The 23,688-nt window shown below is 41.1% G+C and overlaps 2 protein-coding genes across 13 annotated transcripts in view; both read left to right on the forward strand.

The window, feature by feature from the left end:
* The window catches only part of zmynd8 (zinc finger, MYND-type containing 8), a 24,231-nt gene extending 14,079 nt beyond the window's left edge, over positions 1–10,152 (forward strand). For 6 of the 11 annotated variants that reach the window (XM_086291569.1, XM_086291570.1, XM_086291563.1 and 3 more), the window contains 18 exons: positions 998–1,219; positions 1,409–1,522; positions 1,915–1,980; positions 2,224–2,316; positions 2,411–2,498; positions 2,747–2,802; positions 2,904–2,981; positions 3,093–3,208; positions 3,304–3,803; positions 4,064–4,198; positions 4,356–4,511; positions 4,693–5,226; positions 5,359–5,850; positions 6,059–6,255; positions 6,468–6,548; positions 6,646–6,724; positions 6,829–7,068; positions 7,224–8,199. In XM_086291569.1, the coding sequence (XP_086147695.1) occupies positions 998–1,219; positions 1,409–1,522; positions 1,915–1,980; positions 2,224–2,316; positions 2,411–2,498; positions 2,747–2,802; positions 2,904–2,981; positions 3,093–3,208; positions 3,304–3,803; positions 4,064–4,198; positions 4,356–4,511; positions 4,693–5,226; positions 5,359–5,850; positions 6,059–6,255; positions 6,468–6,548; positions 6,646–6,724; positions 6,829–7,068; positions 7,224–7,402 (3,426 nt within the window). In that variant the 3' untranslated portion in view covers positions 7,403–8,199. Of the gene's footprint in view, positions 1–997; positions 1,220–1,408; positions 1,523–1,914; positions 1,981–2,223; positions 2,317–2,410; positions 2,499–2,746; positions 2,803–2,903; positions 2,982–3,092; positions 3,209–3,303; positions 3,804–4,063; positions 4,199–4,355; positions 4,512–4,692; positions 5,227–5,358; positions 5,851–6,058; positions 6,256–6,467; positions 6,549–6,645; positions 6,725–6,828; positions 7,069–7,223; positions 8,200–10,059 lie in introns of those variants that run through there. The other 5 variants (XM_086291565.1, XM_086291561.1, XM_086291560.1 and 2 more) reach the window with 4 other exon arrangements.
* dido1 (death inducer-obliterator 1) overlaps positions 8,560–23,688 on the forward strand; it is a 19,516-nt gene continuing 4,387 nt past the window's right edge. Inside the window, exons 1-16 of one of the 2 annotated variants that reach the window (XM_086291555.1) lie at positions 8,560–8,604; positions 10,060–10,152; positions 11,026–11,140; positions 11,391–12,480; positions 12,639–13,065; positions 13,970–14,341; positions 16,715–16,934; positions 19,628–20,204; positions 20,331–20,490; positions 20,627–20,743; positions 20,892–21,053; positions 21,309–21,471; positions 21,572–22,073; positions 22,322–22,469; positions 22,777–22,866; positions 22,955–23,150. In XM_086291555.1, the coding sequence (XP_086147681.1) occupies positions 11,059–11,140; positions 11,391–12,480; positions 12,639–13,065; positions 13,970–14,341; positions 16,715–16,934; positions 19,628–20,204; positions 20,331–20,490; positions 20,627–20,743; positions 20,892–21,053; positions 21,309–21,471; positions 21,572–22,073; positions 22,322–22,469; positions 22,777–22,866; positions 22,955–23,150 (4,306 nt within the window). In that variant the 5' untranslated portion in view covers positions 8,560–8,604; positions 10,060–10,152; positions 11,026–11,058. The remainder of the gene's footprint in view (positions 8,605–10,059; positions 10,153–11,025; positions 11,141–11,390; positions 12,481–12,638; positions 13,066–13,969; positions 14,342–16,714; positions 16,935–19,627; positions 20,205–20,330; positions 20,491–20,626; positions 20,744–20,891; positions 21,054–21,308; positions 21,472–21,571; positions 22,074–22,321; positions 22,470–22,776; positions 22,867–22,954; positions 23,151–23,688) is intronic. The other variant, XM_086291556.1, reaches the window with a different exon arrangement.

A 23,688-nucleotide genomic window follows, 5' to 3' on the forward strand; every position in this document is an offset into this window, starting at 1 on the left:
TTTGTTTCATGTTCCTCCAGACTTCTCTGATGTTTTTCTGTTGGAGTTGGTTTTCCGTCTTCCTCCTGAAGCACTCCTTGCCTTCTCGGATCTTGTATTTAAGATCCTTTTGGACTTTCTTAAGTCCCTCCTTGTCTCCCGACCAGAAAGCCCTCTTCTTCTTGTTCAGCAGGGCCTTCAGTTGTGGGGAGACCCACGGTTTATTGTTTGAGAAACACTGTATTTTCTTGGTAAGGCACAGTGTTCTCAACACAGAAATTAAAGTAGTCCGTGATGCAGTGGGTGAGGGCGTCGATGTCCTCACCGTGAGGCTTGCAGAGTTCCTGCCAGTCTGTGCATTCAAAACAGTCTCTTAGGGCCTCAGTGCGTTCCTCAGACCACACCCTTATCACTTTCTTCGTGGGGGAGTTCCTCTTCACCATAGGAGTGTAAGTGGGGTGGAGAAGGACCAGGTTGTGGTCTGAGTGGCCAAGCAGGATGAGGGGTGATGCACTGTTAGCCTGCTTTGTGTTGGCAAACAATAGATCCAGGGTTTTGCTGTCCCTTGTATGGCAGTCAACATACTGGGAGAAGTTAGGGAGAGTGACAGATAGTGAGGCATGATTGAAGTCCCCAGAGTGCCCAGAGATAATATGATTGCATTAGATAAATGATTGGTGGTAAATCACATTGCCCATTATGTTGTCCTTTGTAAATAATTAGTTATCCCCTCAACCTTGATTCCCATCAAGATTGTCCACACTGTTTTCCCCTTTTATGTTATAAAACACAGACTGAAATCACGGAATGAAGCTACATTACCTAGAATAACTGGACTTGTAATTCTTTTATGGTAGATTCATAAAACAGCAGTCAGTGTGTAAGAGAGTCAGTCTGTGTTTTGGATGGTAACTTCTGTGTGCTTTTTGTCAATGCTTTGCATGTCTGCTTGGCTTCTCTAATCTCTGGCCTGATTTTGATCTCCCCCAACTTTGTGTTTCTTTTGCCTGCATTCCAGTCAGAACTAAGACATGGTCCCTTTTACTATGTGAAGCAGCCAGCACTCACCACAGACCCTGTTGATGTTGTACCGCAGGACGGCAGGAATGACTTCTACTGCTGGTTGTGCCACCGCGAGGGCCAGGTGCTCTGCTGTGAGCTCTGCCCCAGGGTGTACCACGCCAAGTGTCTCAAACTACCAGCCGAGCCCGAGGGCGACTGGTTCTGTCCGGAGTGTGAGGTACTCACTCAGGAATGTGAAAAATATATTAGTGTTGTAAAGCGTAGGTTAATCCTGTACTTATATTGGCTTAATAAAATAAGACCAACCAGTAAGTATGGATTGTAGATGACAAAGATAGGTTGTCAGGCTTTCGTATGCTCAGTGCAGATATAACAAAAGTGTTTGTTTTCTCCTGGTGTCTTTTAGAAAATAACAGTTGCCGAGTGTATAGAGACTCAAAGCAAAGCCATGATGATGCTTACTATAGATCAGCTGTCTTACCTGCTAAAGTTTGCCCTGCAGAAGATGAAACAACCAGGTGTAAGTATTCTGTTACCCCTGTGTTTCCAGAAATTCGTGCTGCTAAAAAGTTTGAAGGCACAAATTTCTTTTTCATGTGTATGTTCACATGCAGTATATCACTGGGATTTTGGCATCTCCTCTTTGCTGACCAGTGGTGATTTTTAGACACCTTTTGCAGCCAAACGATAACTGTACTACCATCTGTCATATCAGATAATCTGCACATCCTGAGGTGCAACCTCCTCACAAACAGTCCAGCATGGTATAATATTGATTTGCATGTGCTAATAATTTCTAATAACACAACTAACAATCATTTGATAATGATGGGCCTGACATGGCTGGAAACCATGAAAGTAAATATCCTAGCTGGTGGTGAGGATACAGCTGCCCCTCTCACTCTCTTTCAGGATCATCCCCGCTTGTCATCTCGCTCCCCCCATGCAGCTTCCACGCAGAGAAAGACTTATAATTGGGTAATCAATTACACCACTAACAAGACCCCGTCATGATTTCTTCCTCCACTAGTATTCCTCCTTCTGTTTGAAGCGGCTTTTAGAACTTTTAGTAGTAGCATGGTGGTAGCATGTTGGTTTGTGGCAGAGGGGACAGGTGTTGAAAAATAAGATTTAGGTTAAGGTGTAATAAATATTGAAAAAAAGCTAAGGTTTAGTTGAGTTTATTTAGCTTCACTCTCTTCTCTGTTTACATAATCCTAGACTGAACCATTCCAGAAACCCGTGTCTCTTGAACAGCATCCTGATTATGCAGAGTATATATTTCATCCTATGGATCTCTGCACACTTGAGAAGGTAATACGTTGAGCAGTCGCGACGATTGGATAGTGTAAATGTGGAAAAGTTGAATCATTTGACATTTGAACATCATTTCTTTTTGTCACCACAGAATGTCAAAAAGAAAATGTATGGCTGCACAGAGGCCTTTTTGGCGGATGCAAAATGGATCTTGCACAATTGTATTATATACAACGGAGGTATGCTCCTCGATGTGTGAGCTGTATTACACTTATCTACAGTTATGGTATAATGAGTATAGTAATGCACACGATGCATGACTGTGTTAATAGCAGATAATTACACTTTCCTCAGATTAGCTGATATTAATGTGTTATTAGAGTGCATTTCCAGATGAGGACAATTAACAGTAATTCTGTCTTATATAAAATAACCGTATAACTAAAAGATTTAAAAGTTTTTACCTAATTGCATGTCCTTATTTCAGGCAACCACAAACTTACAACTACAGCTAAGGTGATAGTAAAAATCTGTGAACATGAGGTAAATATTACTTTACTTTTCATTATGGGTAACACTATGACATCTGAAACTTAATTTAGCCATCTTTAAATGCACATTTATTTGTTTCATTTTGTTTTCAGATGAATGAGATTGAAGTTTGCCCTGAGTGTTATTTATCTGCGTGCCAAAAGAGAGACAACTGGTTCTGTGAGCCTTGTGTAAGCTGAGTTACCTGAAGTTTCTGCTGATCATGCTATCAGAACCTTCTCAAATGTACAAATCTTTAGAGTACAACTCTGTAGTTCCAGTGTTTTACTGTATGTCTGCAGAGTAACCCGCACCCTCTAGTGTGGGCCAAACTGAAAGGGTTTCCATTCTGGCCTGCTAAAGCTCTGCGGGACAAAGATGGGCAGGTGGATGCTCGCTTCTTTGGGCAGCACGACAGGTATCAGTGCTTTGCTCTTCAGTTTCTTGGGCTTGGTGGCATATTACAGTCTTTGTGTTAAAACGAGAGACATATTATTGATCTTCTTCTTTCAGGGCCTGGGTTCCTTTAAACAATTGTTACCTCATGTCCAAGGAAATTCCTTTTTCTGTAAAGAAGACCAAAAGCATTTTCAACAGTGCCATGCAAGAGATGGAGGTCTATGTGGAGAATATGAGAAAGAAGTTTGGAGTGTTTAATTACGCCCCCTTCAGGACGCCGTACACGCCGGACAATAATTTTCAGATGCTCCTGGATCCTTCTAACCCCTCGTCAGGTCCCATCAAACCTGAGAAGCAAGAAAAGATCAAGCTGAGTTTTGATATGACCGCATCGCCTAAAATTGCATTGACCAGGACCTTGTTACCTGGGGCTGGGGTGGGAGGAAGCGCAGCAGGACGCCGGCTCCCTCTCACTGACATGCCTCGCTCACCCATGAGCACCAACTCCTCTGCTCATACAGGTTCAGATGGGGAACAAGAAACAACCGACAAGTCCCAGACAAAAGCATCAAACAGCCAGTTCAGTACAGGAGAGGAGTCCATGGACTGCACAGGTGTGTGAGTGCCACTCCAAGTCCTCCCCTGTATCAACTATGAGCAGTATGTTGCTAGCAGATGTGGTTATTCATATATTTATCAACTACTAAACCTGTAGTCACCTTTAAAATGAAATCAGTATATCTGCTGATATAAAGCAACTGTGATAACATCATTTAAAAACATATATATGTAATAAGCATTGCATATATCTGTCTGCTTATATCTGCATTGTGTAGACAGTAGACCTTGTTTCAAAACAAATATCTATCGACAGTCTCACCAGCTCATCCTCGACCTGGTGGTGCAGGTGGTTCCTTGGACAGCCCCAAATCATTACCCTCTCAAGCTCCTGGCATCCCCAAGCAGGAGAAGACACCACAGACAGGAAGTATTCTGAACCTTAATCTAGGTGAATCCTTTATGTCTTTGTAACAAAAACTACAACACACAATAATGTGTTTAAAAATGTCTCCCTCTATTTTAAAAGCCACTTCTACTGCACACACTATGACTGTCAAATCATAAAACCTTTCCTTATTGCTCATGTACATATGCACATTCTCTAGATCGAAGTAAAGCAGATATGGACCTAAAGGAGCTGAGTGAAACAGTTCAGCAGAAACAAGGAGCCACACCTGTCCTCACATCTCCAAAAAGACAAATCAAGAGCCGTTTCCAGCTGAACTTAGACAAAACCATTGAGAGTTGCAAGGCTCAGTTGGGTTAGTAGAGATACTACTGAGGCCAGTTTTGTAATTCCTTTGTGTTGATAATTTGTTACCAGTGCCATAATTGAAATATTAATTGGGTTTTGTTTGTTTTTGTCATTTTGGGACCTTCTTCATAGATATGTCCCAGGACACAGTTTATTGTGATGTGACAGCCTCTTTCATTGCTTTGTAGGTATTGGTGAGATCTCTGTGGATGTGTACAAAGGTGTTGAACACAGTGACTCAGAAGAGACTGATAAATCTGACTCCAGTGACAGTGAGTATGGCAGCGATGAGGAGCAGAAGACCAAGAATGAACAAGACACAGCACCCAGTGAGGAGCCCCAGAAGGAACCCACCAAAACTAATGTCAAAGACCAACCTTCCCCCAGCAATGAAGAGGAGGGTAGAGCTGATTTACTTGTAGCAACTGAATCAGCAGCTGGCGAAGCCAGTGTGACGGTGTCTGACGCTCAAACTAAAGAGAAAACGAGCAGTGAAGTAGAAAAAGAGAGCCCAGAGAAAAGCAAAGCACCTCAAGAATCACCTGTTCCCAGAGAAAAGTCTCAGGTGAAACAAGAGACAAAGCAGACTGTGCCAGTGGAGGACTCTGACTCAGAGAGGGAACTGGTTATTGATCTTGGAGAGGAGCAAGGTGGCAAGGAAAGGAAAAGGAGAAGAAAAGACAGCGCTACTGTTAAAGATTCAACTACTGGTAAAGTTGAAGGTGACAGTTATACTTTCTCTGTGTGTCTGACTAGAAATCGTCTAACACTTCATGTTATAGTCCTTATTTTGTTTAAACCTTATCAACTTTGTATGGGCAAAATTGGCAAATAAGATATGATTTTTCCTGTAGGTAAAGCTTCTGTAACGTCAACGCCCCCATCTCAAAACAGCACGGCACCTTCCACACCCTCTAGTGTTTCCATGCAGTCCCCTGTGGCCATTCCTGTCACTGTGGTCTCCTTCACTGCTCCTTCTCCTGCAACCATCAGCCTCGCGTCTGCATCCAGTGCAACACCCCCCCCTTCCACTTCCACCTCGACCACACCGGCTTTGAAGAAACAGCGCCCTCTGCTGCCTAGAGAGACAGTGCCAGTGGTACAGAGGGCTGTAGTGTGGAATCCCACAGCTAAATTTCAGACCTCCTCTCAGAAATGGCACATGCAGAAGGTGCAACGTCAGCAGCAAAACCAGCAACCTGTGGCAACCACACAAATGCAGGCGTCATCTCCCAGGCAAGGCCAGACGCAAGTGCTAACCCAGACCCAGGCAGCTGCAAACGGCTCTACAGCAGTCTCCTCCTCTTCACAAAGCACACGCTATCAGACCAGACAGGCGGTGAAAGGTAAAAAACAAGCTTCACGGTATGCTAAACTAAGTATGACCTAAAACTGTGTGACTCAATACAAGTCAAGATTCCTTCATGTAAGAGTGGTTAGACAACGTACAGACCTAAAGAGCAAAATGAATTAGAATATTACAATTTCATGGCTACAGTGAAAATGTTCTACTTGCATGTTTCACCATGTGAATAATAGTGTTTCTTATTCCAGCTGTTCAACAAAAAGACACCCTACTCAGCACGTCCACTTCAGCTGTCACGCTGGTTTCCAGTAGCCCAGCTTCCGTTGCCATGATGGCAGCGTCGAGTTTAGGCACGGCTGCTGCACCTTCACCAGTGGCAACAGACCTGTATATCCCAACTGCCTCGGCAGATGTGGCGGCAGACATTGCCAAGTACACAAATAAAGTTAGTGCATATTTTCTTAGACAAGCAATTTGTTTTATGTTTTCACTGGAAACACTGCTGGTGTAGTAAAAATACACAAGATACATTAGCACTGGGTAACTTTAAAACTACATATTAGTGACAGAACAACCTTTGTGTTATTAGTCTGGGTGAGAGGCAAAGTATATCATTTTTAATGACACATCCTCATAAAATTGTCTTCTTTCTTTCAGATAATGGATGCAATTAAAGGTACAATGAGTGAAATCTACAACGACCTTTCAAAAAATCCTTCAGGGAATACAGTAGCAGAGGTAGGTGGTTGCTCTCGGTTGCATATAGACTGAAAACGATTCAGCTCATTTCCTTATCCTCGTATGCCTTTATCTTTTTCTTTTTTTTTTTTTACAGATAAGAAGACTGAGGATTGAAATAGAGAAATTACAGTGGTTGCATCAGCAAGAGTTGTCCGAAATGAAGCACAATCTTGGTGTGAACTTTATCAGTCAACGTAACCGTGCAGTCTTTTTTTTCCCCTCACACTGTACAATTAGTTCTACCCGTGTTTGGTCACGCTTGTGTTCTTCAATGTAGAGCTTACGATGGCAGAGATGCGGCAAAGTCTGGAGCAGGAGAGGGAGAGGTTGGTGAGCGAGGTGAAGAAACAGATGGAGCTGGAGAAGCAGCAAGCAGTGGATGAGACAAAGAAGAAACAGTGGTGTGCTAACTGCAGGAAAGAGGCAATCTTCTACTGCTGCTGGAATACCAGCTACTGTGATTACCCCTGTCAGCAAGCCCACTGGCCAGAACACATGAAGTCTTGCACTCAGTCAGGTAACAGCGCATGTCGTCACTAACATGCTGAGGATCATATTGACAAAAACAAAGACTGTATTTTCTTATGCTCTCCATTTGCATGCCTGTATAACCACCATTCATTTCTTACGGTAGTTGTAATTAGTTTGGGCTGTTTTTTGTTTTATTTGTAGCCACGGCTCCACAGCAGGAACCTGAGGCCGAGCCTACAGCAGACCTCCCAAATAAAGGTTTAGGGCAGACTAGCGGTGGCCCAAACCCTCTCAGAGACACACCAGCCTCTGCGTCATCCTCGGACAAAGACTGTGACATGGAAAAGAGCACTGACAGTGTTGCCGTCACTTTGTCATAACCACGCTTACCATACTTGAAAATGTAAATGTAAATTTTTTTCCTCCCACTACAATAATATGTCCATGTAATTCTGTTCAACAGCCTTTTCCAAATTGAAAGTGAAAAAAAATCAATTTATTTTTTATTTATATTATTTGTTTGCCTTTCGGGCGTCACATGGTTCCCCCACTGCAGAGTGGTGTAAAACACGACTGGCAGCAGAGTGCGGCAGTTTAAAAAATAGCTTACAGTGTATGTTCTTGCACTCTCTTGCTGGTCTTTATAGGCAGCTGCCAGTATAAAGAGCTTAAGAGCATGCTTGAGTGTCATAAAACATATCAGTGGTATATTGGACAACAGTTAAACCATTTATGACTACAGAAATGTAACCCGTGTTAATGAACCACCTCAGTTGTAGATTAGAGGACTGCTGACAGAAGTGTCTGTAAATGACTTATTTTGTATTTTGTGTTAATTTATTTGTTATTCTATTGTTGTCTGTTGTATACTGCAAAGAAAGTAACAAATACACATTTTAAACAAGCTGTTTTATATGATTACAAAAACAGTCTTACATTTGATCTTTTAGTTGTCTCTAAAGTTGAGGGGAACCTTAGGGTTTGGTTGAATGTAAATGTTATAAGACTGTACTAACAATGAAACAGCTGCGGCACATTTTAAGATTTGAACATTTCCATAATCTGCATCAAATGCCCCCAAGTAGACGTTTATGGGCCTATCAAAAACAGATTTTTGAGAGGTCGGAATTGTACATTTCTGTGTAAATTGTGACAAAAACAGTAAAGTAAAAAAGTAACATAGAAAGAGTTGTGACTGAAGTAAATTTTAAATATCAGCTCATAATAATAAGAGCTCATTTGGCAAACATTCACATGTTGGGACAAATATCAAGTAAATAGCTGAATTAGACTTATTTAAATCCACTAAGTTTAGGACAAATCACATTTTGTTAAAAAAAAAACAACAACCCCAAAACAATTACACCCTTTCCCGCCGTTTGAAAGTGATTACGTATTGACGGAACGTCGACCTCTGCTTCTACTTAGTTTCCCTCCTGGCCAATGGGGGCGCTGTAGACACAAAGCGTTTTGTGTAAACCGTCAGCCATCTGCTGCAGTCAGTTAGCTCCAAAGGGAATGGAAAATGGAGGACTGACCCACGAAAGAGCGAGGGGACATTATCCGTATTTATAACGCATGGGTGGGTAAAATGCAGCAACTTAATTTATTTTAGTTCCGTTATATTTATTTTTGGAGTGTGTTCGTGCTTTTGTGTTTTGTTGCTACCAAACATGTCTAGGGCGAAGGTATCGGATGCGAGGACGTTGAACACGATTCGCTTGACGATAGCTTGAGTACAGTTACGCTTTTAAATTCGACTTCAGTTGTATACATTGGTTAAAATTTGAGTTTGCTACAAAATACTTGTCCCACGTAGTTTGTTTGTACTATATGTTGGCTTTTTAACGGTTACCTAAATGCTAATGATTTTAAGTTGAATTTGCCGCTAGCTTACCCACGCTCGCTGTGGCCAACAGCGCTAGCTAAGCTTACTGGCTACAAGTGCACGTTTTGCAACACGCAGTTTCGCATTGTGAAACAAAACAAAAACGACTAGAATAACCTAATAATACAAATGTAGTTTCAGTGTTATAGAAAGGGTTGCGTACCGTTTCCCACTGAATATTTCTTCGCCGCTTGTGGCACCCCGTTTGTAGTTTACATGAGCTAATGGTAAATAGCTAAGCGGTTGGCGGAATGTTGAATGTTTTGCGGCCGTCACTGGAGATGTAGGAGTGAAGAACGGGTCTGCTCTTATAGTATGCGGATTTTCCAATATCGTTTTGCTAGCTTGATTGTCTGCACATTGGGTTTTTTTGTTCTGTTTTTAAATAGTATCATGTGACAGTGTGGTATGCCGTATTGCAATGAAGAAATTAGATTATATCATGCGTCCTAAGGCCGTGTGCAGTCTACCTTTTAAATGTCGCGCAGCAAGTACTGGACACGAGTATGGCTCTTCCGATGACTGCCGTCAGGCAGCATCCTGATGTAAACCTTTAGCAAATGTGTTAAAGTTGTTTTTTTTCTGTATAAGTATATACACAATATTATATAATATGAAATTTTATTTTCGTCATGGCCCCTCCCACCTTCCTCGGTTATAGCGGTCCTCCCATTCACGTGGCGAGTTGTCGTGACCACAGACATACCATTGGACAAAATCCCGTTCAATCACACTCGCAGTCTTTGGGTGGATACCCCCCTCCAATCCATCGATGGCGGTGCAGTATGCAAGGCTTTATAAAAACGCTAATTTCAGGAAACTCAGGCGTCCATTGCGTAAGAATATTCATGCTAGAAGGCTTTACACAATTGCCAAAGGTTTCTGACTTGGTCTAACTTGTCTGAAAATGGCAAACTTGAACTTGCGTATTTGTAAAGTGATGGGTTGGCCTACTTATGCTTTCAGATTAGATTATTTCATCCATTTGCCCATGCTCTTAAAATGCAGCAGTCACTTTTTAAAAATATAAAAATATAATTTAAAAATTATAATTTGTTATTTTTGTCATCATACCATTGTGCTGCATGTCTGTTTTCTGTGAAGCCTGAAATAAATGTGTCCTAACTTGTGCTTCCTTGTGTCTTTCAGGTTCTCTAACCTCATACCAATTCTGATGATTTGGGATTTATGGAAGCTTTTTTGTTTGAAGAACTGCTTTGTTAGACATCTGCTGAACTGCAGGTATGGATATTGGTTTTCCCTGTCATTATTTTTCCTTAAATTAGAACAGCAGTTCTGGCTTTAGAGAATATAAAGGAAACATCATCTTAATTCTTGTAACTCAAACTGCCAAGAAGAACAGAAAAACAAAACTGGAATTTTATCAGACCACCAGGAACTTTGTCTAGGCTTGTGAATAGCTATAGTTAATTATGAGTGTTAAGTCTAAGATTATAAAGTGTTGTCATATTCTTAAAGTCATAATTTATTAACCTTTAGTTAAAGTGTATTTAAAAGTAAAGTATGTGGTTACGGTTTAAAAAAAAAAAAAGGTTATTTCAACCATGGCAACATTAGAGTTTTAGAGGATGTGCATCACTGCCTTTAAACAGCGGGATGGTTACTGATTTTTATTTATTTTTTGTAGTATTTTGTGGTTTTGCCCTTTAAAAAAGGGTTTGTGATTTTTGTCTGTATTAAATATGGCATAACAGTACTGGAAAGATCGCAAAGCACAGACTCTGTAGAATGATTCTCTTTATCCTGTTTGCCTAAATGATATTAAGATGTTTGTGCTATCGCGCCCATTTCCATGGGTGCTGTACATGGTGCTCTACACCCACAGGGTTCCCTATGCATGATAGCATTAGTGTCATAACATACCCTCTGAAGAGCTGCACTTAAAAAAAAGAAAAAAAAGAAGGAAAAATATTTTTTTAGTATTATTATTTGCGAGTGTAAGTACAAAAGAATATAACAAGTATGTCTAAGAATGATGACGTTATTAAGCATTCTTAGTGCTACCTTAAAGCTGGCACCCCTCAGTAATTTTCATTTTGTAAAGTGAAAAGAGTGACTCATAGTCGGTCTCTTGTTCTTTTCTCTGAACTGTAGACGTTAATTTTGAAAATAGTGACTCCATCATCTATGGATGGGAATGTGAGCCCTGAGCTCTCTCTAGCCCCTGAGCCAGAGCAGAGCTGGGACCGCATGGATAGCTGCTCTCAAGGTATCTTGAATGAGCTTTTTTTTTTCCCCCTTCACAATACCTTGTCTTAAAAAGTAAAAGTGGGTACAATTATGGTGTCAGGGACTTTTATTTTAAATGTGGTTAGACATACGGTAAGTATGGGCGATATAAGAATTGAGCAGTAATTTTTGTGTTTTGGTTTGTTTTGCCTTACATATGCATGCTTGCAAAACATTCTCCCTTTCTTCCAATGTTATGCTGATTTGATATCAATAATGGTTGTTCACAGGCGTTGGAGAAGGACGGAGTGAGAAGGAGGAACAGTTTCACCTTGAAAGTGAGAATGTGCCAAAACAGTTGGTAGGGGAGCAAGATAAATCTTCAAAGGCCAAGAGTGAGCTAAAGAAGACTTGGGGTTTCCGTCGGTCCACCATTGCAAAGAGAGAGATGCCAGTGGAAGCGGTAACCGACAGCCCTGAAACCCGCTGTCCTGTGCGCCGTAGTGGCCGACAGCCTAAACGTACTGACAAACTAGAGGAATTCCTCTTGAATGCCAAAAGAGCGTCAAGAAAGAGCGCACCTCCCAGTGTGGAAAGTGGAGATCCTCCTTCACAAACCCCAACTGATGCAGAGACGGCCTCAGAGGCCAGCTTTGATGGTAATGCTGATTCCAAGGCCGTTGAGGAAAAAGCAGAGACTCCTGAGAGAAGGACAAGGAGTGGTGCAAGGAAGCAGACTCAAAAGAAAGGTCGAGGTAGTGGCAGGCAGACCAGAGGTGGTGGAGCGACGGTGAAAGATGAGGGAAGCTCTGAGAATGAAGAAGACAGTAAAGATGCTGTCAAGAATACACAGGATGACAGTGAGGAGAAAAAAGAAGAAAAGAGTGATCTCACTTCTGAAGCTGTAGGGAGTGTCAGTGCAGCACAGACTCAGCCAGAGGAGGACTCTGAGAAGAAGGAGTTTGCTGAGGAGAAGAATGACGATAAAAATGATGAACTTGAGAAGACTGGCGAGGATGAGGCAGACAAGGCTGCAGCAGTGCAGGGAAAACGTGGACCAATACGGACATATGTCAATAAAAAGAAGGCAGCTAATCAGAACATTACACCTGTTAAAGCTTCTGACAACAAGAACAATGCTCTTGTAAAGAAGGAAGCAAAGCCTAAAGCTACCCAGAGTGGTGTAAAAACACGGAAACCCCAGACACAGGAGGAGGAGGAAGAGGGGGAGGAGGAGGAAGAAGAAGAAGATGATGATGATGATGAAGATGATGAGGATGAGAATGACTTATCCACATCGTCATCTTCAGTGGAGTCTGATGATGGAGGCTATGACCCCAATGCACTTTACTGCATCTGTCGTCAAAAACATAACAAAAGGTTTGTTTTGGCCTCTCTTTATCCTGTAGTGCATAAACTTGTTTTTGTTTCTCTCTACTGTCTCTTAGTTGCCTTTTGTAGGAATCATTTCATACACAAGTAAAAAAATGTTTTAATTACTATTATTTGAGAATGTCTTGATATTCACTGCTCACCAGGTTTATGATCTGCTGTGACCGCTGTGAAGAGTGGTTTCATGGGGACTGTGTGGGAATCACTGAGGCCCGTGGACGGCTGATGGAGAGAAATGGGGAAGACTACATCTGCCCAAACTGCACCGCTAAGAAAAACCAGGTGGTCAGGCCTGCAACTTCTATTCTTTCTACAAATATGGAAATTGGGAAGCCCAAAACTGATTTTGCTTCGCCGACCAATGCTTCCACTCCTCCTGTTACCTCGTCTACAAGTGCTGTTAAAGGTAATAATGCCGGAGGGGACTCCAGTCCGTCAGCTGTTCGAGCAGCAGCTTCATCTGCACAAACTACTGGTACTGATGAGAAAGCAACAGAGGACCTGGGTATCAAAGGAAGGATAGAGAAGGCTACTAATCCAACGGGAAAAAAGAAGATAAAAATCTTTCAGCCGGTAGGTCTTTGCAGCTGATATGAACGTAAAAAATGTTTTAGCCTCCAAATTATTTTTTGCACATCTTTATTATTAAATATTTAACAGTGGGTTTTAAGTGCGGTCCTTAATTTGATGCCATGCTTAATGACTTAATTTCTCATTTGATGCCATATACCAGTTACATTACTACTGCTTTTTGAGTGCATAAATGTTGGGTTTTTTTAAAGGGAAAATTATGTGCTTTTTATTTTTTTGTCATATACTACCATGGTGCATGCTGTGATTTTTAAAATAATAAGGCCAGTATATGTAGATGTAATATCTGTGTGCTAAAAGTTCAAGCTTCAGACTGCTGTAAATGCTCTGTGTGTGTTTTTTCTACTGTTGGATCTGTCTGATGTCATAAAGAGGGCATATTCTCAGGGTCCATTGTGGTTTAGTTGCAGGCCCGCCCTTTTCAGACCTTCCATTTACAAATTCCAGCCAGCTAGAAGGGGGAGGGCTGCACCAAGTGTCAATTTAGGATAAATTTTAAATGTTAATATATAAATCACACAAAGCTGCACTAAATCCTAATAGAGCTCAGGAATCAAATATATATAGCTTAATTATGTAGCTGAAAATGAGCACAGTAATCATTATTTTCAAGAATGTCAGTTAGGTTGTAATAATTGGTGGCAGGTAGGGCTCTCTGCCCAGTTTTCTGCTGAGAGATGTAGGTGTTTTTCACATGTAAGTTTACAGATAAAAATTGAAAGCATGGCAAAAAGAAGCCTACCTAAAGCAGCTTGAAGCTCAAAATTCTTTAAATGCTATTACGATCACAATTAATAAGATGATTCTTAAATTGTTTGAACTGACAATCGTACAGCGAAATGCAGAATATCAGTAGCTGTTAATTTTATTTTGTACTGGCTTGAAGCAGGCAGTACAGCAACCAGCTGAACCAAAGGCAGAGAAGGCCACACCACCTGTTGAGAAGAAGGCAACAGAAGGCACACCAGAAGTCAAAGCCCCACCAGACACAGTACAGAAAGTCGCATCACACGTGGAGGTGAAAACGACCCCAACATTGGCGGTTCCCGAGGACAAGGCTGAGCGAAAGGCTGATGAGGAGTCTTCCCTCTCGAGATGTATTGGACCTGGCTGTGAAAATGATGCCCAACCTGATTCTGTGTACTGTGGAAACGACTGTATCCTGAGACATGCTGCTGCTGCCATGAAGTCCATCACTGATGTCAAAGAGCCCAAGCAAAAGGATAAGGCCAAGGCTCAGAAAAAGTCCACACTAAAGGTAACTTGGATGGCCTAAAATGATGACGTTTGCCTGGTTTTAAAGCAGGAATGTTAATTCCCTTTGACAATTAAAAAGTTATTAGGTAGTCACCAACACTTGAGTCTGTTGTTTCACAGATAGACTGAACTATCTAAACTGAATCACTCCTTATATTTCATAGTCATTCATTGAGTTTTCATCATGTCTTGACACATTTGAGATATTATATCAGCATTGTTTGCTGAAGTTAATATAGTCAGATGTCATTACTGTCTTGTTTGGGAAGAAAAATTCACCAATTTAGTTTCATCATTTGTCTTGGCAATATCAAGTTTCCTTGTTTTTGATTACACTCTGTGCATGTCAGTGTCAGTACACAAGGCATAAATATAATTGAATGGTCTACTCTTAATTCTAACATTTAAACAAATGATTTCAGCATAATTTGTTGTTTAAGTGCTGGCCTAAATAAGCAAACGTATTGGGCTTTTTCCAGTATGAAACGTGCATTTATTTCATGTGAAGTGGCAGAAACATGCATACTACTGGCCAATCGGGGCATAAAATGGATGTATTTGTAATAGTGTAATTTGCAGAAAATGGATCAACAGACAGTTAATCCATTGTCAGATAGATGATGCTATCTGATCTTTGAACACTCTTTGAGTTCTCAAAGAGAATAATTCCTCAGCATTCTACTGTGTCATGACACAAAGAAATGTGCTGCATACAGATTAGGGTTTTTAAGACAACCAGCATGTATTAACTTTACAAGCCAATATAAATGATCCATTATAATTTTCAGTTCATAAAGACTACTGATGTTCCCTCGCCCTGGTGAATATGGGGTGACTTTATGCAGGAACAATGATGAAGCACTGACAGTCATGGCTGTAGTTTGTATACACTATCACAGGTTACATTTTTAATATATTGGGCAAAATCTAAAGACTTAAAAAGTGCAGACTCATCTGTCTTATAAATGGTCTATATTCTTGTTTGTGCTCTTTTTTTTTTTTTTTTGTGTATAGATTAAAATTTGTGGTTACATTTGCTACGTGTGTTTTAGCTCAGTATTAATGTATTTTTTTCTCATTGACAAGAAAAGCAGTCAGTAGTCTCACATATGTTGCTTCTGAAGTGATTGTTTGCAAACTTTGTCTTGTGGGGAAAAAAAACTGGGGGAGAAAGGCCTTCTCCAGGAACTCAAAAGGACTTTCGTATTAAAGCTTCAGCAGCTTGGAGAGGAAGTGAGCAGTGATGCACACTAAAGTGGCTTAACTCAATCCCTGAGTTTAACAACTCCTTCAGACATTGGGTGTCTTTATAAATGTAGGTCTTGTCATGCTAACGTCTTTTAAAACTGGTCCAGAGGTTTAGGAAAGACCATGAACTCACCTGTATAGCAGATTATGTAATCATTTACTTGGTTTTGTGAAGTTTAAATCCATGGTCATAATTTAAACTGGAGAGCATATGCAGGAAGCCTGACAATTTTGGTATGCTAGGCCCAAACACTAATGTTAATGTTCCGGATTTAGATAATTTTCAATTTCAAAAAAAGAAGTTCAGTACACAGTACAATAATCATAGAAATGTGTCCAGGTTTAGACTTGGATACATGCAAAGCAGTGTAAGAGACCTCCAGCTCCAGCATTGGAGTACACAGAAATGTCATTAATATGTTTTAAATTATTAACTGCACACTATTTGTATGCTTAAAGAGGAGAGTAGACTGAAAAGGCTATTGATTTTGTTTACCTGTTTTGTTTGGAGAGAGAAAAATCTGTTCTTAAAACAACACAAGTAAACACGTTTTAAACATCTTCATTTGTTGTTAAAGGAACAGTTCACCACCTCCTAAATAAAAGTGATGTGTGTGTTTCCTGCCCCGTTGTGCTGTTTTTTCCATCTTGATTTTGATGGTATCAGTTGACCAGTTAGAGATTTTGGCCGGGGAAATGTTCTTTATTAGAGTGGAGCGAGATGGTACTTGCCTTATTGTGCTCAGAGTGCCTATAAATGCATTTTTTAAAACTCAGCTTGAGTGTCTTTAAAACTACAAAATAAATAAATCCACAAACCTTGATCTGAGCAGGTTCATTTGGAACTATTTTCTTTCTACTCTATAAACAAATAAAACTTGTAGCTAGCAGTCCCTACAGCTCAGCTAAGGAGGGCTGCCATAGGTGTTTAAAAGCTGCACAGATCACAGTGGGTAGGTGGATGTTTTCTTTGCATAGTCATTTGATTCATGAGTATAGGCAATATGAATAAAAATGTACTGTAGGCCTGGATAAAAAGATTTGAATTTGGTTTTGGGCTGAACTGTCACTTTAAATCAATCTGAGTGGCTAAAACGTCTGAATGTGTTTCTTCTCGTCTATTCAGGGGACCGGTGCCGGTGGGAAGAAGGTGCAGAAGAAGACCCAGGAGGAGTCGGATAGCGAAGACCACAGTCCTGATCCAGAGGATGATGACGACGAAGATGAGCATGCTGAGGAACACCCACCTCCGCCAGCCACTGCATCCTGGTCCAGCGACCATAATTACATTGCAGTAACACCAGAAAAGACTACACCCATATCACCAACAGTGTTAAACAAAAAGTGTATGTATCTCTTTGAAGGTCTTGATCTGTTGTTGAAACCATACTGTTGCTCTTCCATTATAAATGTGCTCCTGTCATGCTAACATCCTTTAAAACTGGTCCAAACGTTTGGGAAAGAACATGAACTCATCTGTATAGCAGACTACTTTATCATTTACAAGGTTTTGTGATGTTTAATGTAAGGATTTTGTTGTCTAATGAAAACTTGGCAGCTGTGAACAGGTAAGTGTCCCGTGTGATTTTGGTAAGTATTTCTGATCCAGCAGATAGTTATTTGGAAACGGGTCCTTCACTCCATTGGTTGCACTCTTTTAAGATTACTTAATTAAGTTGGACAATGTGTTCCTTGGCTCTAGAGGAGCTTTCTGAAGCATGAAACAACTTGCATCGCTCTTATCTTGGCTTTGAATTGGAGCCTTTTAATTTCTTACAGAAAGCCTGTGCTGTAAATCAAAATCATCATTTTGGAAGTTGCAGACATTTACATTGAGGCCGATGTGTTATGAGAAAAAAAATTTTTTTTCAGAGCAATGCCTCTGCTGCATTGATTTTAATCCCTTAGTTTCAGGAATGCCTCCCGGGAGTCCCTGGTCTTTTGGAAATGCAGCACTGGTTTGTTGGAGTACCCCTTTTATAGGTTTCCCACATATGTGCCTGCAACCTAAGAGATTATAAAGGCCAGTGTGGTAGAAACAAAAAGGAGGGCAATATCTTAAATTTAGTGATTGATTGATATGACGTGTGTGTTTTCAAATTACCTGGTTGGTTTGACCGTACATGTCTCTTCACATCCTGGGTTCATCTCCTCAGCTGTTGGTCTCAAATAAGGCCCTTCCCTCCCATCCTCCAGCAGGTAGGTGTCTGAGCTGTCCCCTGTGATAATGTCAGCCTATGAAGTTGGGTCATATTGAGCTGATTAAAAATCCAACCTTGTGTTTTTTGCCCTTCATTTTATGAGTAATGGGCTATTTTTTTCAAAGTTTTTCATGCATGTTGAATATGATTCATCACTGCTCGTGGGAAACTGGTTTTAAAATAAAAGGTGTTAAACTGATTTTTGGATGCCTCGATTGATTATGTGAGCGTTGTTGGCTTGCCGTAGGATATCCTGACCAGTTAAGCTTAATTAGACATGTGCAACTGTTTAAGTCTACACACACTATGAAGACTTTGAAGCTTGAGAGCCTCTCAGATGGTGAACAGCTGGATATGACAGAACCTCTATCAGACTGGAGCACCTGTGGAGATGCAGTGAAGTTCAGGAATGCTACACCTGAAGATGAAATCTGAAGACCTGGGCTGAGCACAAAGGGCTAAAAGAAGTGCCATCTTGATTTTTTTTTTAAACATATTTTTTGCACCTGATTTTAAATGTAATGAGGGAACAATATGAAATGTGGACAGTTTCATTTTCTGTCTGGCTGCCTCTATAAAAAGCCTGGAGAAATAGTGAGGATTTTACCTGATGGGACAGCAAAGAGTAATTGGGTATAAATGCATTCCTAATGTTCAAGAAGGCCATATAGCCACTGATGGTTCTTCAACAGGGGGAAGTTAGAGCTCAGTGATTTGATCATCCATATCCCTTTTGCTGAATGATGATTTTGGCTTGTTTGACAACTTATGATCTATAGAAAAGAGCTGATTTTAGTTGCTCTGGTTGTATATATTGTATCATTGCACAAAGGCATAGTGTAAACATTTGGTGGCTGTATAGTATGTCAAGTTAGCTCAAAGCTAATGCAGTTCTGCCGCACGTTTGAGATGACGGAAGGACAAACATCTGCACATGACAGTTTGAAAGTGTTTACCAGGTAGCAGATCTATTGGCTTACTGGTTGCCCCCCCCCCCCCCCCCCCCCCGCCCCCCATATCAAATTAGGAAATATTCTATGTGATATTTATTGCGACTGAAGCTTTTGATCAAATGGATTACTACTGTCTCCACAATTTGAAAGAGGAGAAGAATTTGGCTTTGGTGTTTCTGGGGTCAGAGTTCAACTATCAACTTGATGGTGCATATAGGTGATCTTGTCATATTAACTAATTATATTTACAGTGTTATGGTTAGACTAAATTACATTTTGATATTTAGGGTGTGTGACACCTGTGGCACATGGTTATAACCAGTGGATACCTGGTTGTGGTTGCTTGGAGCTGGTAGTTGTAGATCTTTTTAGATTTAATGCTATTTAGTTCATTCTGCTTGGCTGGCACATGATTTATAGTACTTGAACCTGCTCATCTTCTATGTGAATATATCAAAATGATTGGAGAACAATACTAATTTTGTCGTTGAGGATCATCACTTGCATATTTCTATAATAGTTGGGAAGAAGGTATCGCCCCCACTACTGTGCTGTCACTACTACAAAATAAAAAGGGACTTCATCTGCTCTGTTGTCAACTTTGTTTTTTTTGACAGTGTTCTCTCTCTCTCTCTCTCTCTCTCTCTCTCTCTCTCTCTCTCTCTCTCTCTCTCTCTCTCTCTCATGATTTGCATTTTTACTAGTTTTTTGGGGGATTCAGTTTATTTGAAATACATTTTAAAACTGCTTGACTTCGACTTAGCAATATAGTCTGATTTGTGCAATTGACTGCCTGTAATTTAGCAAAATATGTTGCCACATTGCACATTACAACTGAACATTATCACATATTTTAAAATATTGGATCTTGTTCTTGTTTTCCAGCCCCAACTAAAGAAGAGAAGCACAGTGAGAAGGACCATAAGGAAAAGGAACCAGCCCCAGCTCCTGAGAAATCCTCTTCAGCATCTGCGGCAGCTGGAAAAGGAAACAAGAAGTCCACAGCAACAAAACCAACCAAGGTTTCCCCAAAGGGAAAGAAACCTCCAGTTCAAGCTGCCAGTTCAAAGGGATCCAAGAAGCCTGTAACACCCCCAGCTAAAACTGCAACAAAGTCCAAAAAGGCCGGCCAGCCACCCGTCCACTCCCCATCTCCCTTTCCTTCAGGCCCGATCCACGTCACAGGAGCACTGAGAGTCACCAAGTCTAACTTCACCATTCCCAAGAAGCAACCTCAGCAAAAGGACACTAGTCCCCACAGACAGTCGTCCTCATCCCCTAGAGTCCCATCATCTCCCGTTTCCTCCTCTCCCTCCAGCCACTCTTCATCCTCCAGACCTACACATTCAGCTGTTTCAGCACCACCTGTTTCAGCACCACCTGTTTCCCCTATGCCGCTTCCACCTAACAACCAGATGAGACAGAACATCCGGCGGTCTTTGACAGACATCCTTTATAAAAGGTGAGTGACCTGCAAGTCCCAGTTTGATTTTTTTTTTTTTTTCCAAATTCTTTCTTCTTTTGGTTCCAAAAACATTACCCGAGGTCTGCAGATTTAAACATACATTCTTTTGTTCATTTCCACCAGGGTGTGCGACAGTGATGATCTGAAAATGACAGAGAGCGAGGTGGGGCGACTGGCATTTGCTATTGAAAAGGAGATGTTTAACCTCTGTCTTAGCACCGACAGCAAATACAAAAACAAATACAGGTCCCTCATGTTCAATCTGAAGGACCCTAAAAACAAAGTGAGTCAACATTAACGTGCATGCTGTTTTCAGTAAAGTACATATCTTGTGTTTATGCAGCTGTGAATGGAAGGACACCAATTATAGCTTGAAAAACATATTCTCATGTTTGCGCTGTATGGCATGTTTGTCTCAGGGCTTGTTCTACCGAGTGGTGGGAGGTGAGGTCAGTCCCTTTAGACTGGTCAGACTAAGTGCTGAAGAGCTGCTTTCAAAGGAGATATCTGAGTGGAGGAAGCCTGAGGCTCCTGAGGTAAATGGCACTGCCTTTTAATTCAAACATCAGGTGTAGGGCAGCTTAAGACTCATAAATTTTCCTGTTAGGATTTGCAGTTTTGAAAAACCTGTCTGCATAAATTTACACCATTGTAAAGTTTTTTTCCCCTTTTCCTTTTCTTTAGCCTCAGTCTCCTAGTGCAAAAGCCCATTCAGGGCAGTCCAAACCAGGCAACAGGCATGATGGTGGCTCCCATAGCGCCGATGTGGAGGATGCTCCACCAACATCTGATGCAGATGTATGTATCTCTGCCACCACTTCATCTTCTCGCATGGCTTCTTCTACAGTAAGTGGTGGCAAGCTGCTGCTCTCACCCTCTTTTTTTCATGCATGAGGTTCTTGGCACACAGTGCAAACTATCAAAGAATGTTCACCAGCTTACAAGTTATCGCCTCTTGTCCTGTCAGTTTCTTTCCTAAGCTTTATCTGCCTCTCACAAAATGCATGGGTGTGTGAACCACTGAGAATTGTAGTTGTTACATGAGTGCCTGCGATTCCAGTTCATCTGAAGTTTGACTGATCTTCTTTGGTATATCCTCAGGATCAGGAGGAATCTGGTTCCACCCCTTCAGCTTCAGCTCAGGCATCTGCTGCTGAGGGGAACAGTGGCAGCAGCATGCCAGACATTTTTAGTAGCATGCTCAAAGACACTACTTCTGAACACAGGGCCCATCTGTTTGACCTCAACTGCAAAATATGTACAGGTAAATAAGAGGCTAAGAAGAAGTGCTATCATTTTTCAGCAGAATTGATTATTATATGGATGATTTATTTCTTTATTTTTGTAATAATCTTGCCTTGTAGGCCAAAAGACAGAAGATGAGCCTGCTGCTAAAAAAGCCAGACTCACCAAGAAGCCTGAAACAAAGCCACCTAGACAAGAGTCATTCTCATCCAGATCAGGGGATGTCTCACCTGTCAGCCAGCCACAGGCCAGCATGGCCACCTACCAAGATCCTTCATTGTACCAACACCCGGCCTCTTCATCCTACCAGTCCACCGTAGAGCCAGCAGTTCCAGAATCACAGCCACAGCTCTATCAGGAGGATATCACCACGATGGCACCTGTAGCACAGGCCCCTGTACCCATCTCCTCTGTCAGTATCACCCGCAGGGACCCTCGCATGGCCAGGCACAGCACCGGGGTGAGCGTCACTTACATGGCCCCAGAAAAGCCTGCCAGCAATGCAGCAGACCCACTCCCAGCTCCTGTTACTGCTCCATTGGAGGTTTTACCTAAGGCACCACTACCGATGCCCCCTGCGCCGCCACCTTCAGTTGCTGCGCCCAAACTGTCAAAAACAAGGTGCTACATCTCACCAAAGTTCTTAAAAATACCAGAGAGCTCTCTTTTTAATAAGCTTTAGTATTTTGCACAGATATTTTACGTTTTAGCTAAAAGTATACCAGAGTAAAGTAACAGCAGCTGTAGTGCTGGTGATACTGAGGGACTTTGTTGTTGATGAGATGCTTTGAGATACTGTTTTGTGTAGTATGTTATAGTAAGAGACTGCATGTAGCCTGTCTAAAAGGAAGATGCTTTTGTTTTTACAGTGGATCTGAGCCGCCTCCTGAGGGGGAAACTGCAATATTTCTCCATGGTCAAGAGAAGATTTGGAAAGGATTTATCAACATGCAGTCAGTAGCAAAGTTTGTAACCAAGGCTTACCTGGTCTCGGGATCATTTGAACACCTGAAAGAGGTACATTTTCTAAAGCAAGAATATTTTCGTTATCATTAATGATTCATAGAAATGACATTTATGGTATTAGTTTTCTTTGTAAATGCCTTATGCTTTTTCTTATTTAAACATTTTGGTCTTCAGTTAGAAGAAAGTAGAATGCAAAAAGGCCCTAAAATGAAAAAGGATAGTCCAAGAATAAAAAATATCTGGTTGTAAAGGAGTATAATAGGTCCACTTTAATATCAGACCCTGTAATCTTTGAATTTCAAACTGTTTGACATACATACAGGCCAAAAAAATAACTGGTTTTGTTGTTGTTGTGCAGGATTTGCCAGACACCATTCATGTTGGAGGTCGGATTTCTCCAACCACAGTTTGGGACTATGTTGGGAAACTAAAAACCTCCCTCTCCAAGGTTTGTTAGTACAAAAACTAACTTGTTAAAAGGCTGTTTTAACTTTAAAGCCTTGCATGAAACTGTACTGTTTTTTTTCAAATCACAGGAGCTGTGCCTGATCCGTTTCCATCCAGCCACAGAGGAGGAAGAGGTGGCATACGTCTCTCTTTTCTCTTACTTTAGCAGCAGAAAAAGATTTGGTGTGGTAGCTAACAACAACCGCCGCATCAAAGACCTCTATCTCATCCCCCTGGGCTCAAAGGACCCATTACCCTCCAAACTGTTGCCATTTGACGGGCCAGGTAAGCATGTAAAGAGATAGATGTATACATCTTTGTGGGTATTTGTGTGTAAATCTGTAAATATTATTGTTTTTATGGTAAAACTTTCTTTCTATTCCTTGTGTGTTTGGAGTATGTTAAATCCATTTTTTCCTGAGGTTGGAAAAGAGAGTTGGTTTAATTGATGGGTTTGTACTGTAGAGGGTGCTCACGCTCCTTGTTGATACCCTGTAAATATCTCTGCATGTAACAGTTACTGTGTCTCTTCTGTGTATTTGACTTAATAAAGAAAGTTTGCATCGCAGGTTGTCATGTTAGTCTCAGCTTGTTGTTTCTTCTGAGCTGGATCAGTGAAAACAATATTGGATAGATGTTACCAGTACACTTCTATGAGCTATGTTTTCAGTCACATTACAAATAGGTTTTGCTCATTCTTTCACATGCTGCACCACTGAAACAAAGTCACTGTTTTTATTGCATTTAGTCTTAAACAACAGCTGAGAAGTTACGGCAACATAAAGTCAGCTGTCCATTTGGGAATCTCAGGGCTATTTTTTTC

The sequence above is a fragment of the Aulonocara sp. 'chitande type north' Nkhata Bay genome, linkage group LG5 (genome assembly GCF_057382095.1).
Source record: "Aulonocara sp. 'chitande type north' Nkhata Bay isolate Kocher_YH1m ecotype deep benthic linkage group LG5, A_spYH_male_GT1.1, whole genome shotgun sequence".
Lineage (NCBI taxonomy): Eukaryota > Metazoa > Chordata > Actinopteri > Cichliformes > Cichlidae > Aulonocara > Aulonocara sp. 'chitande type north' Nkhata Bay.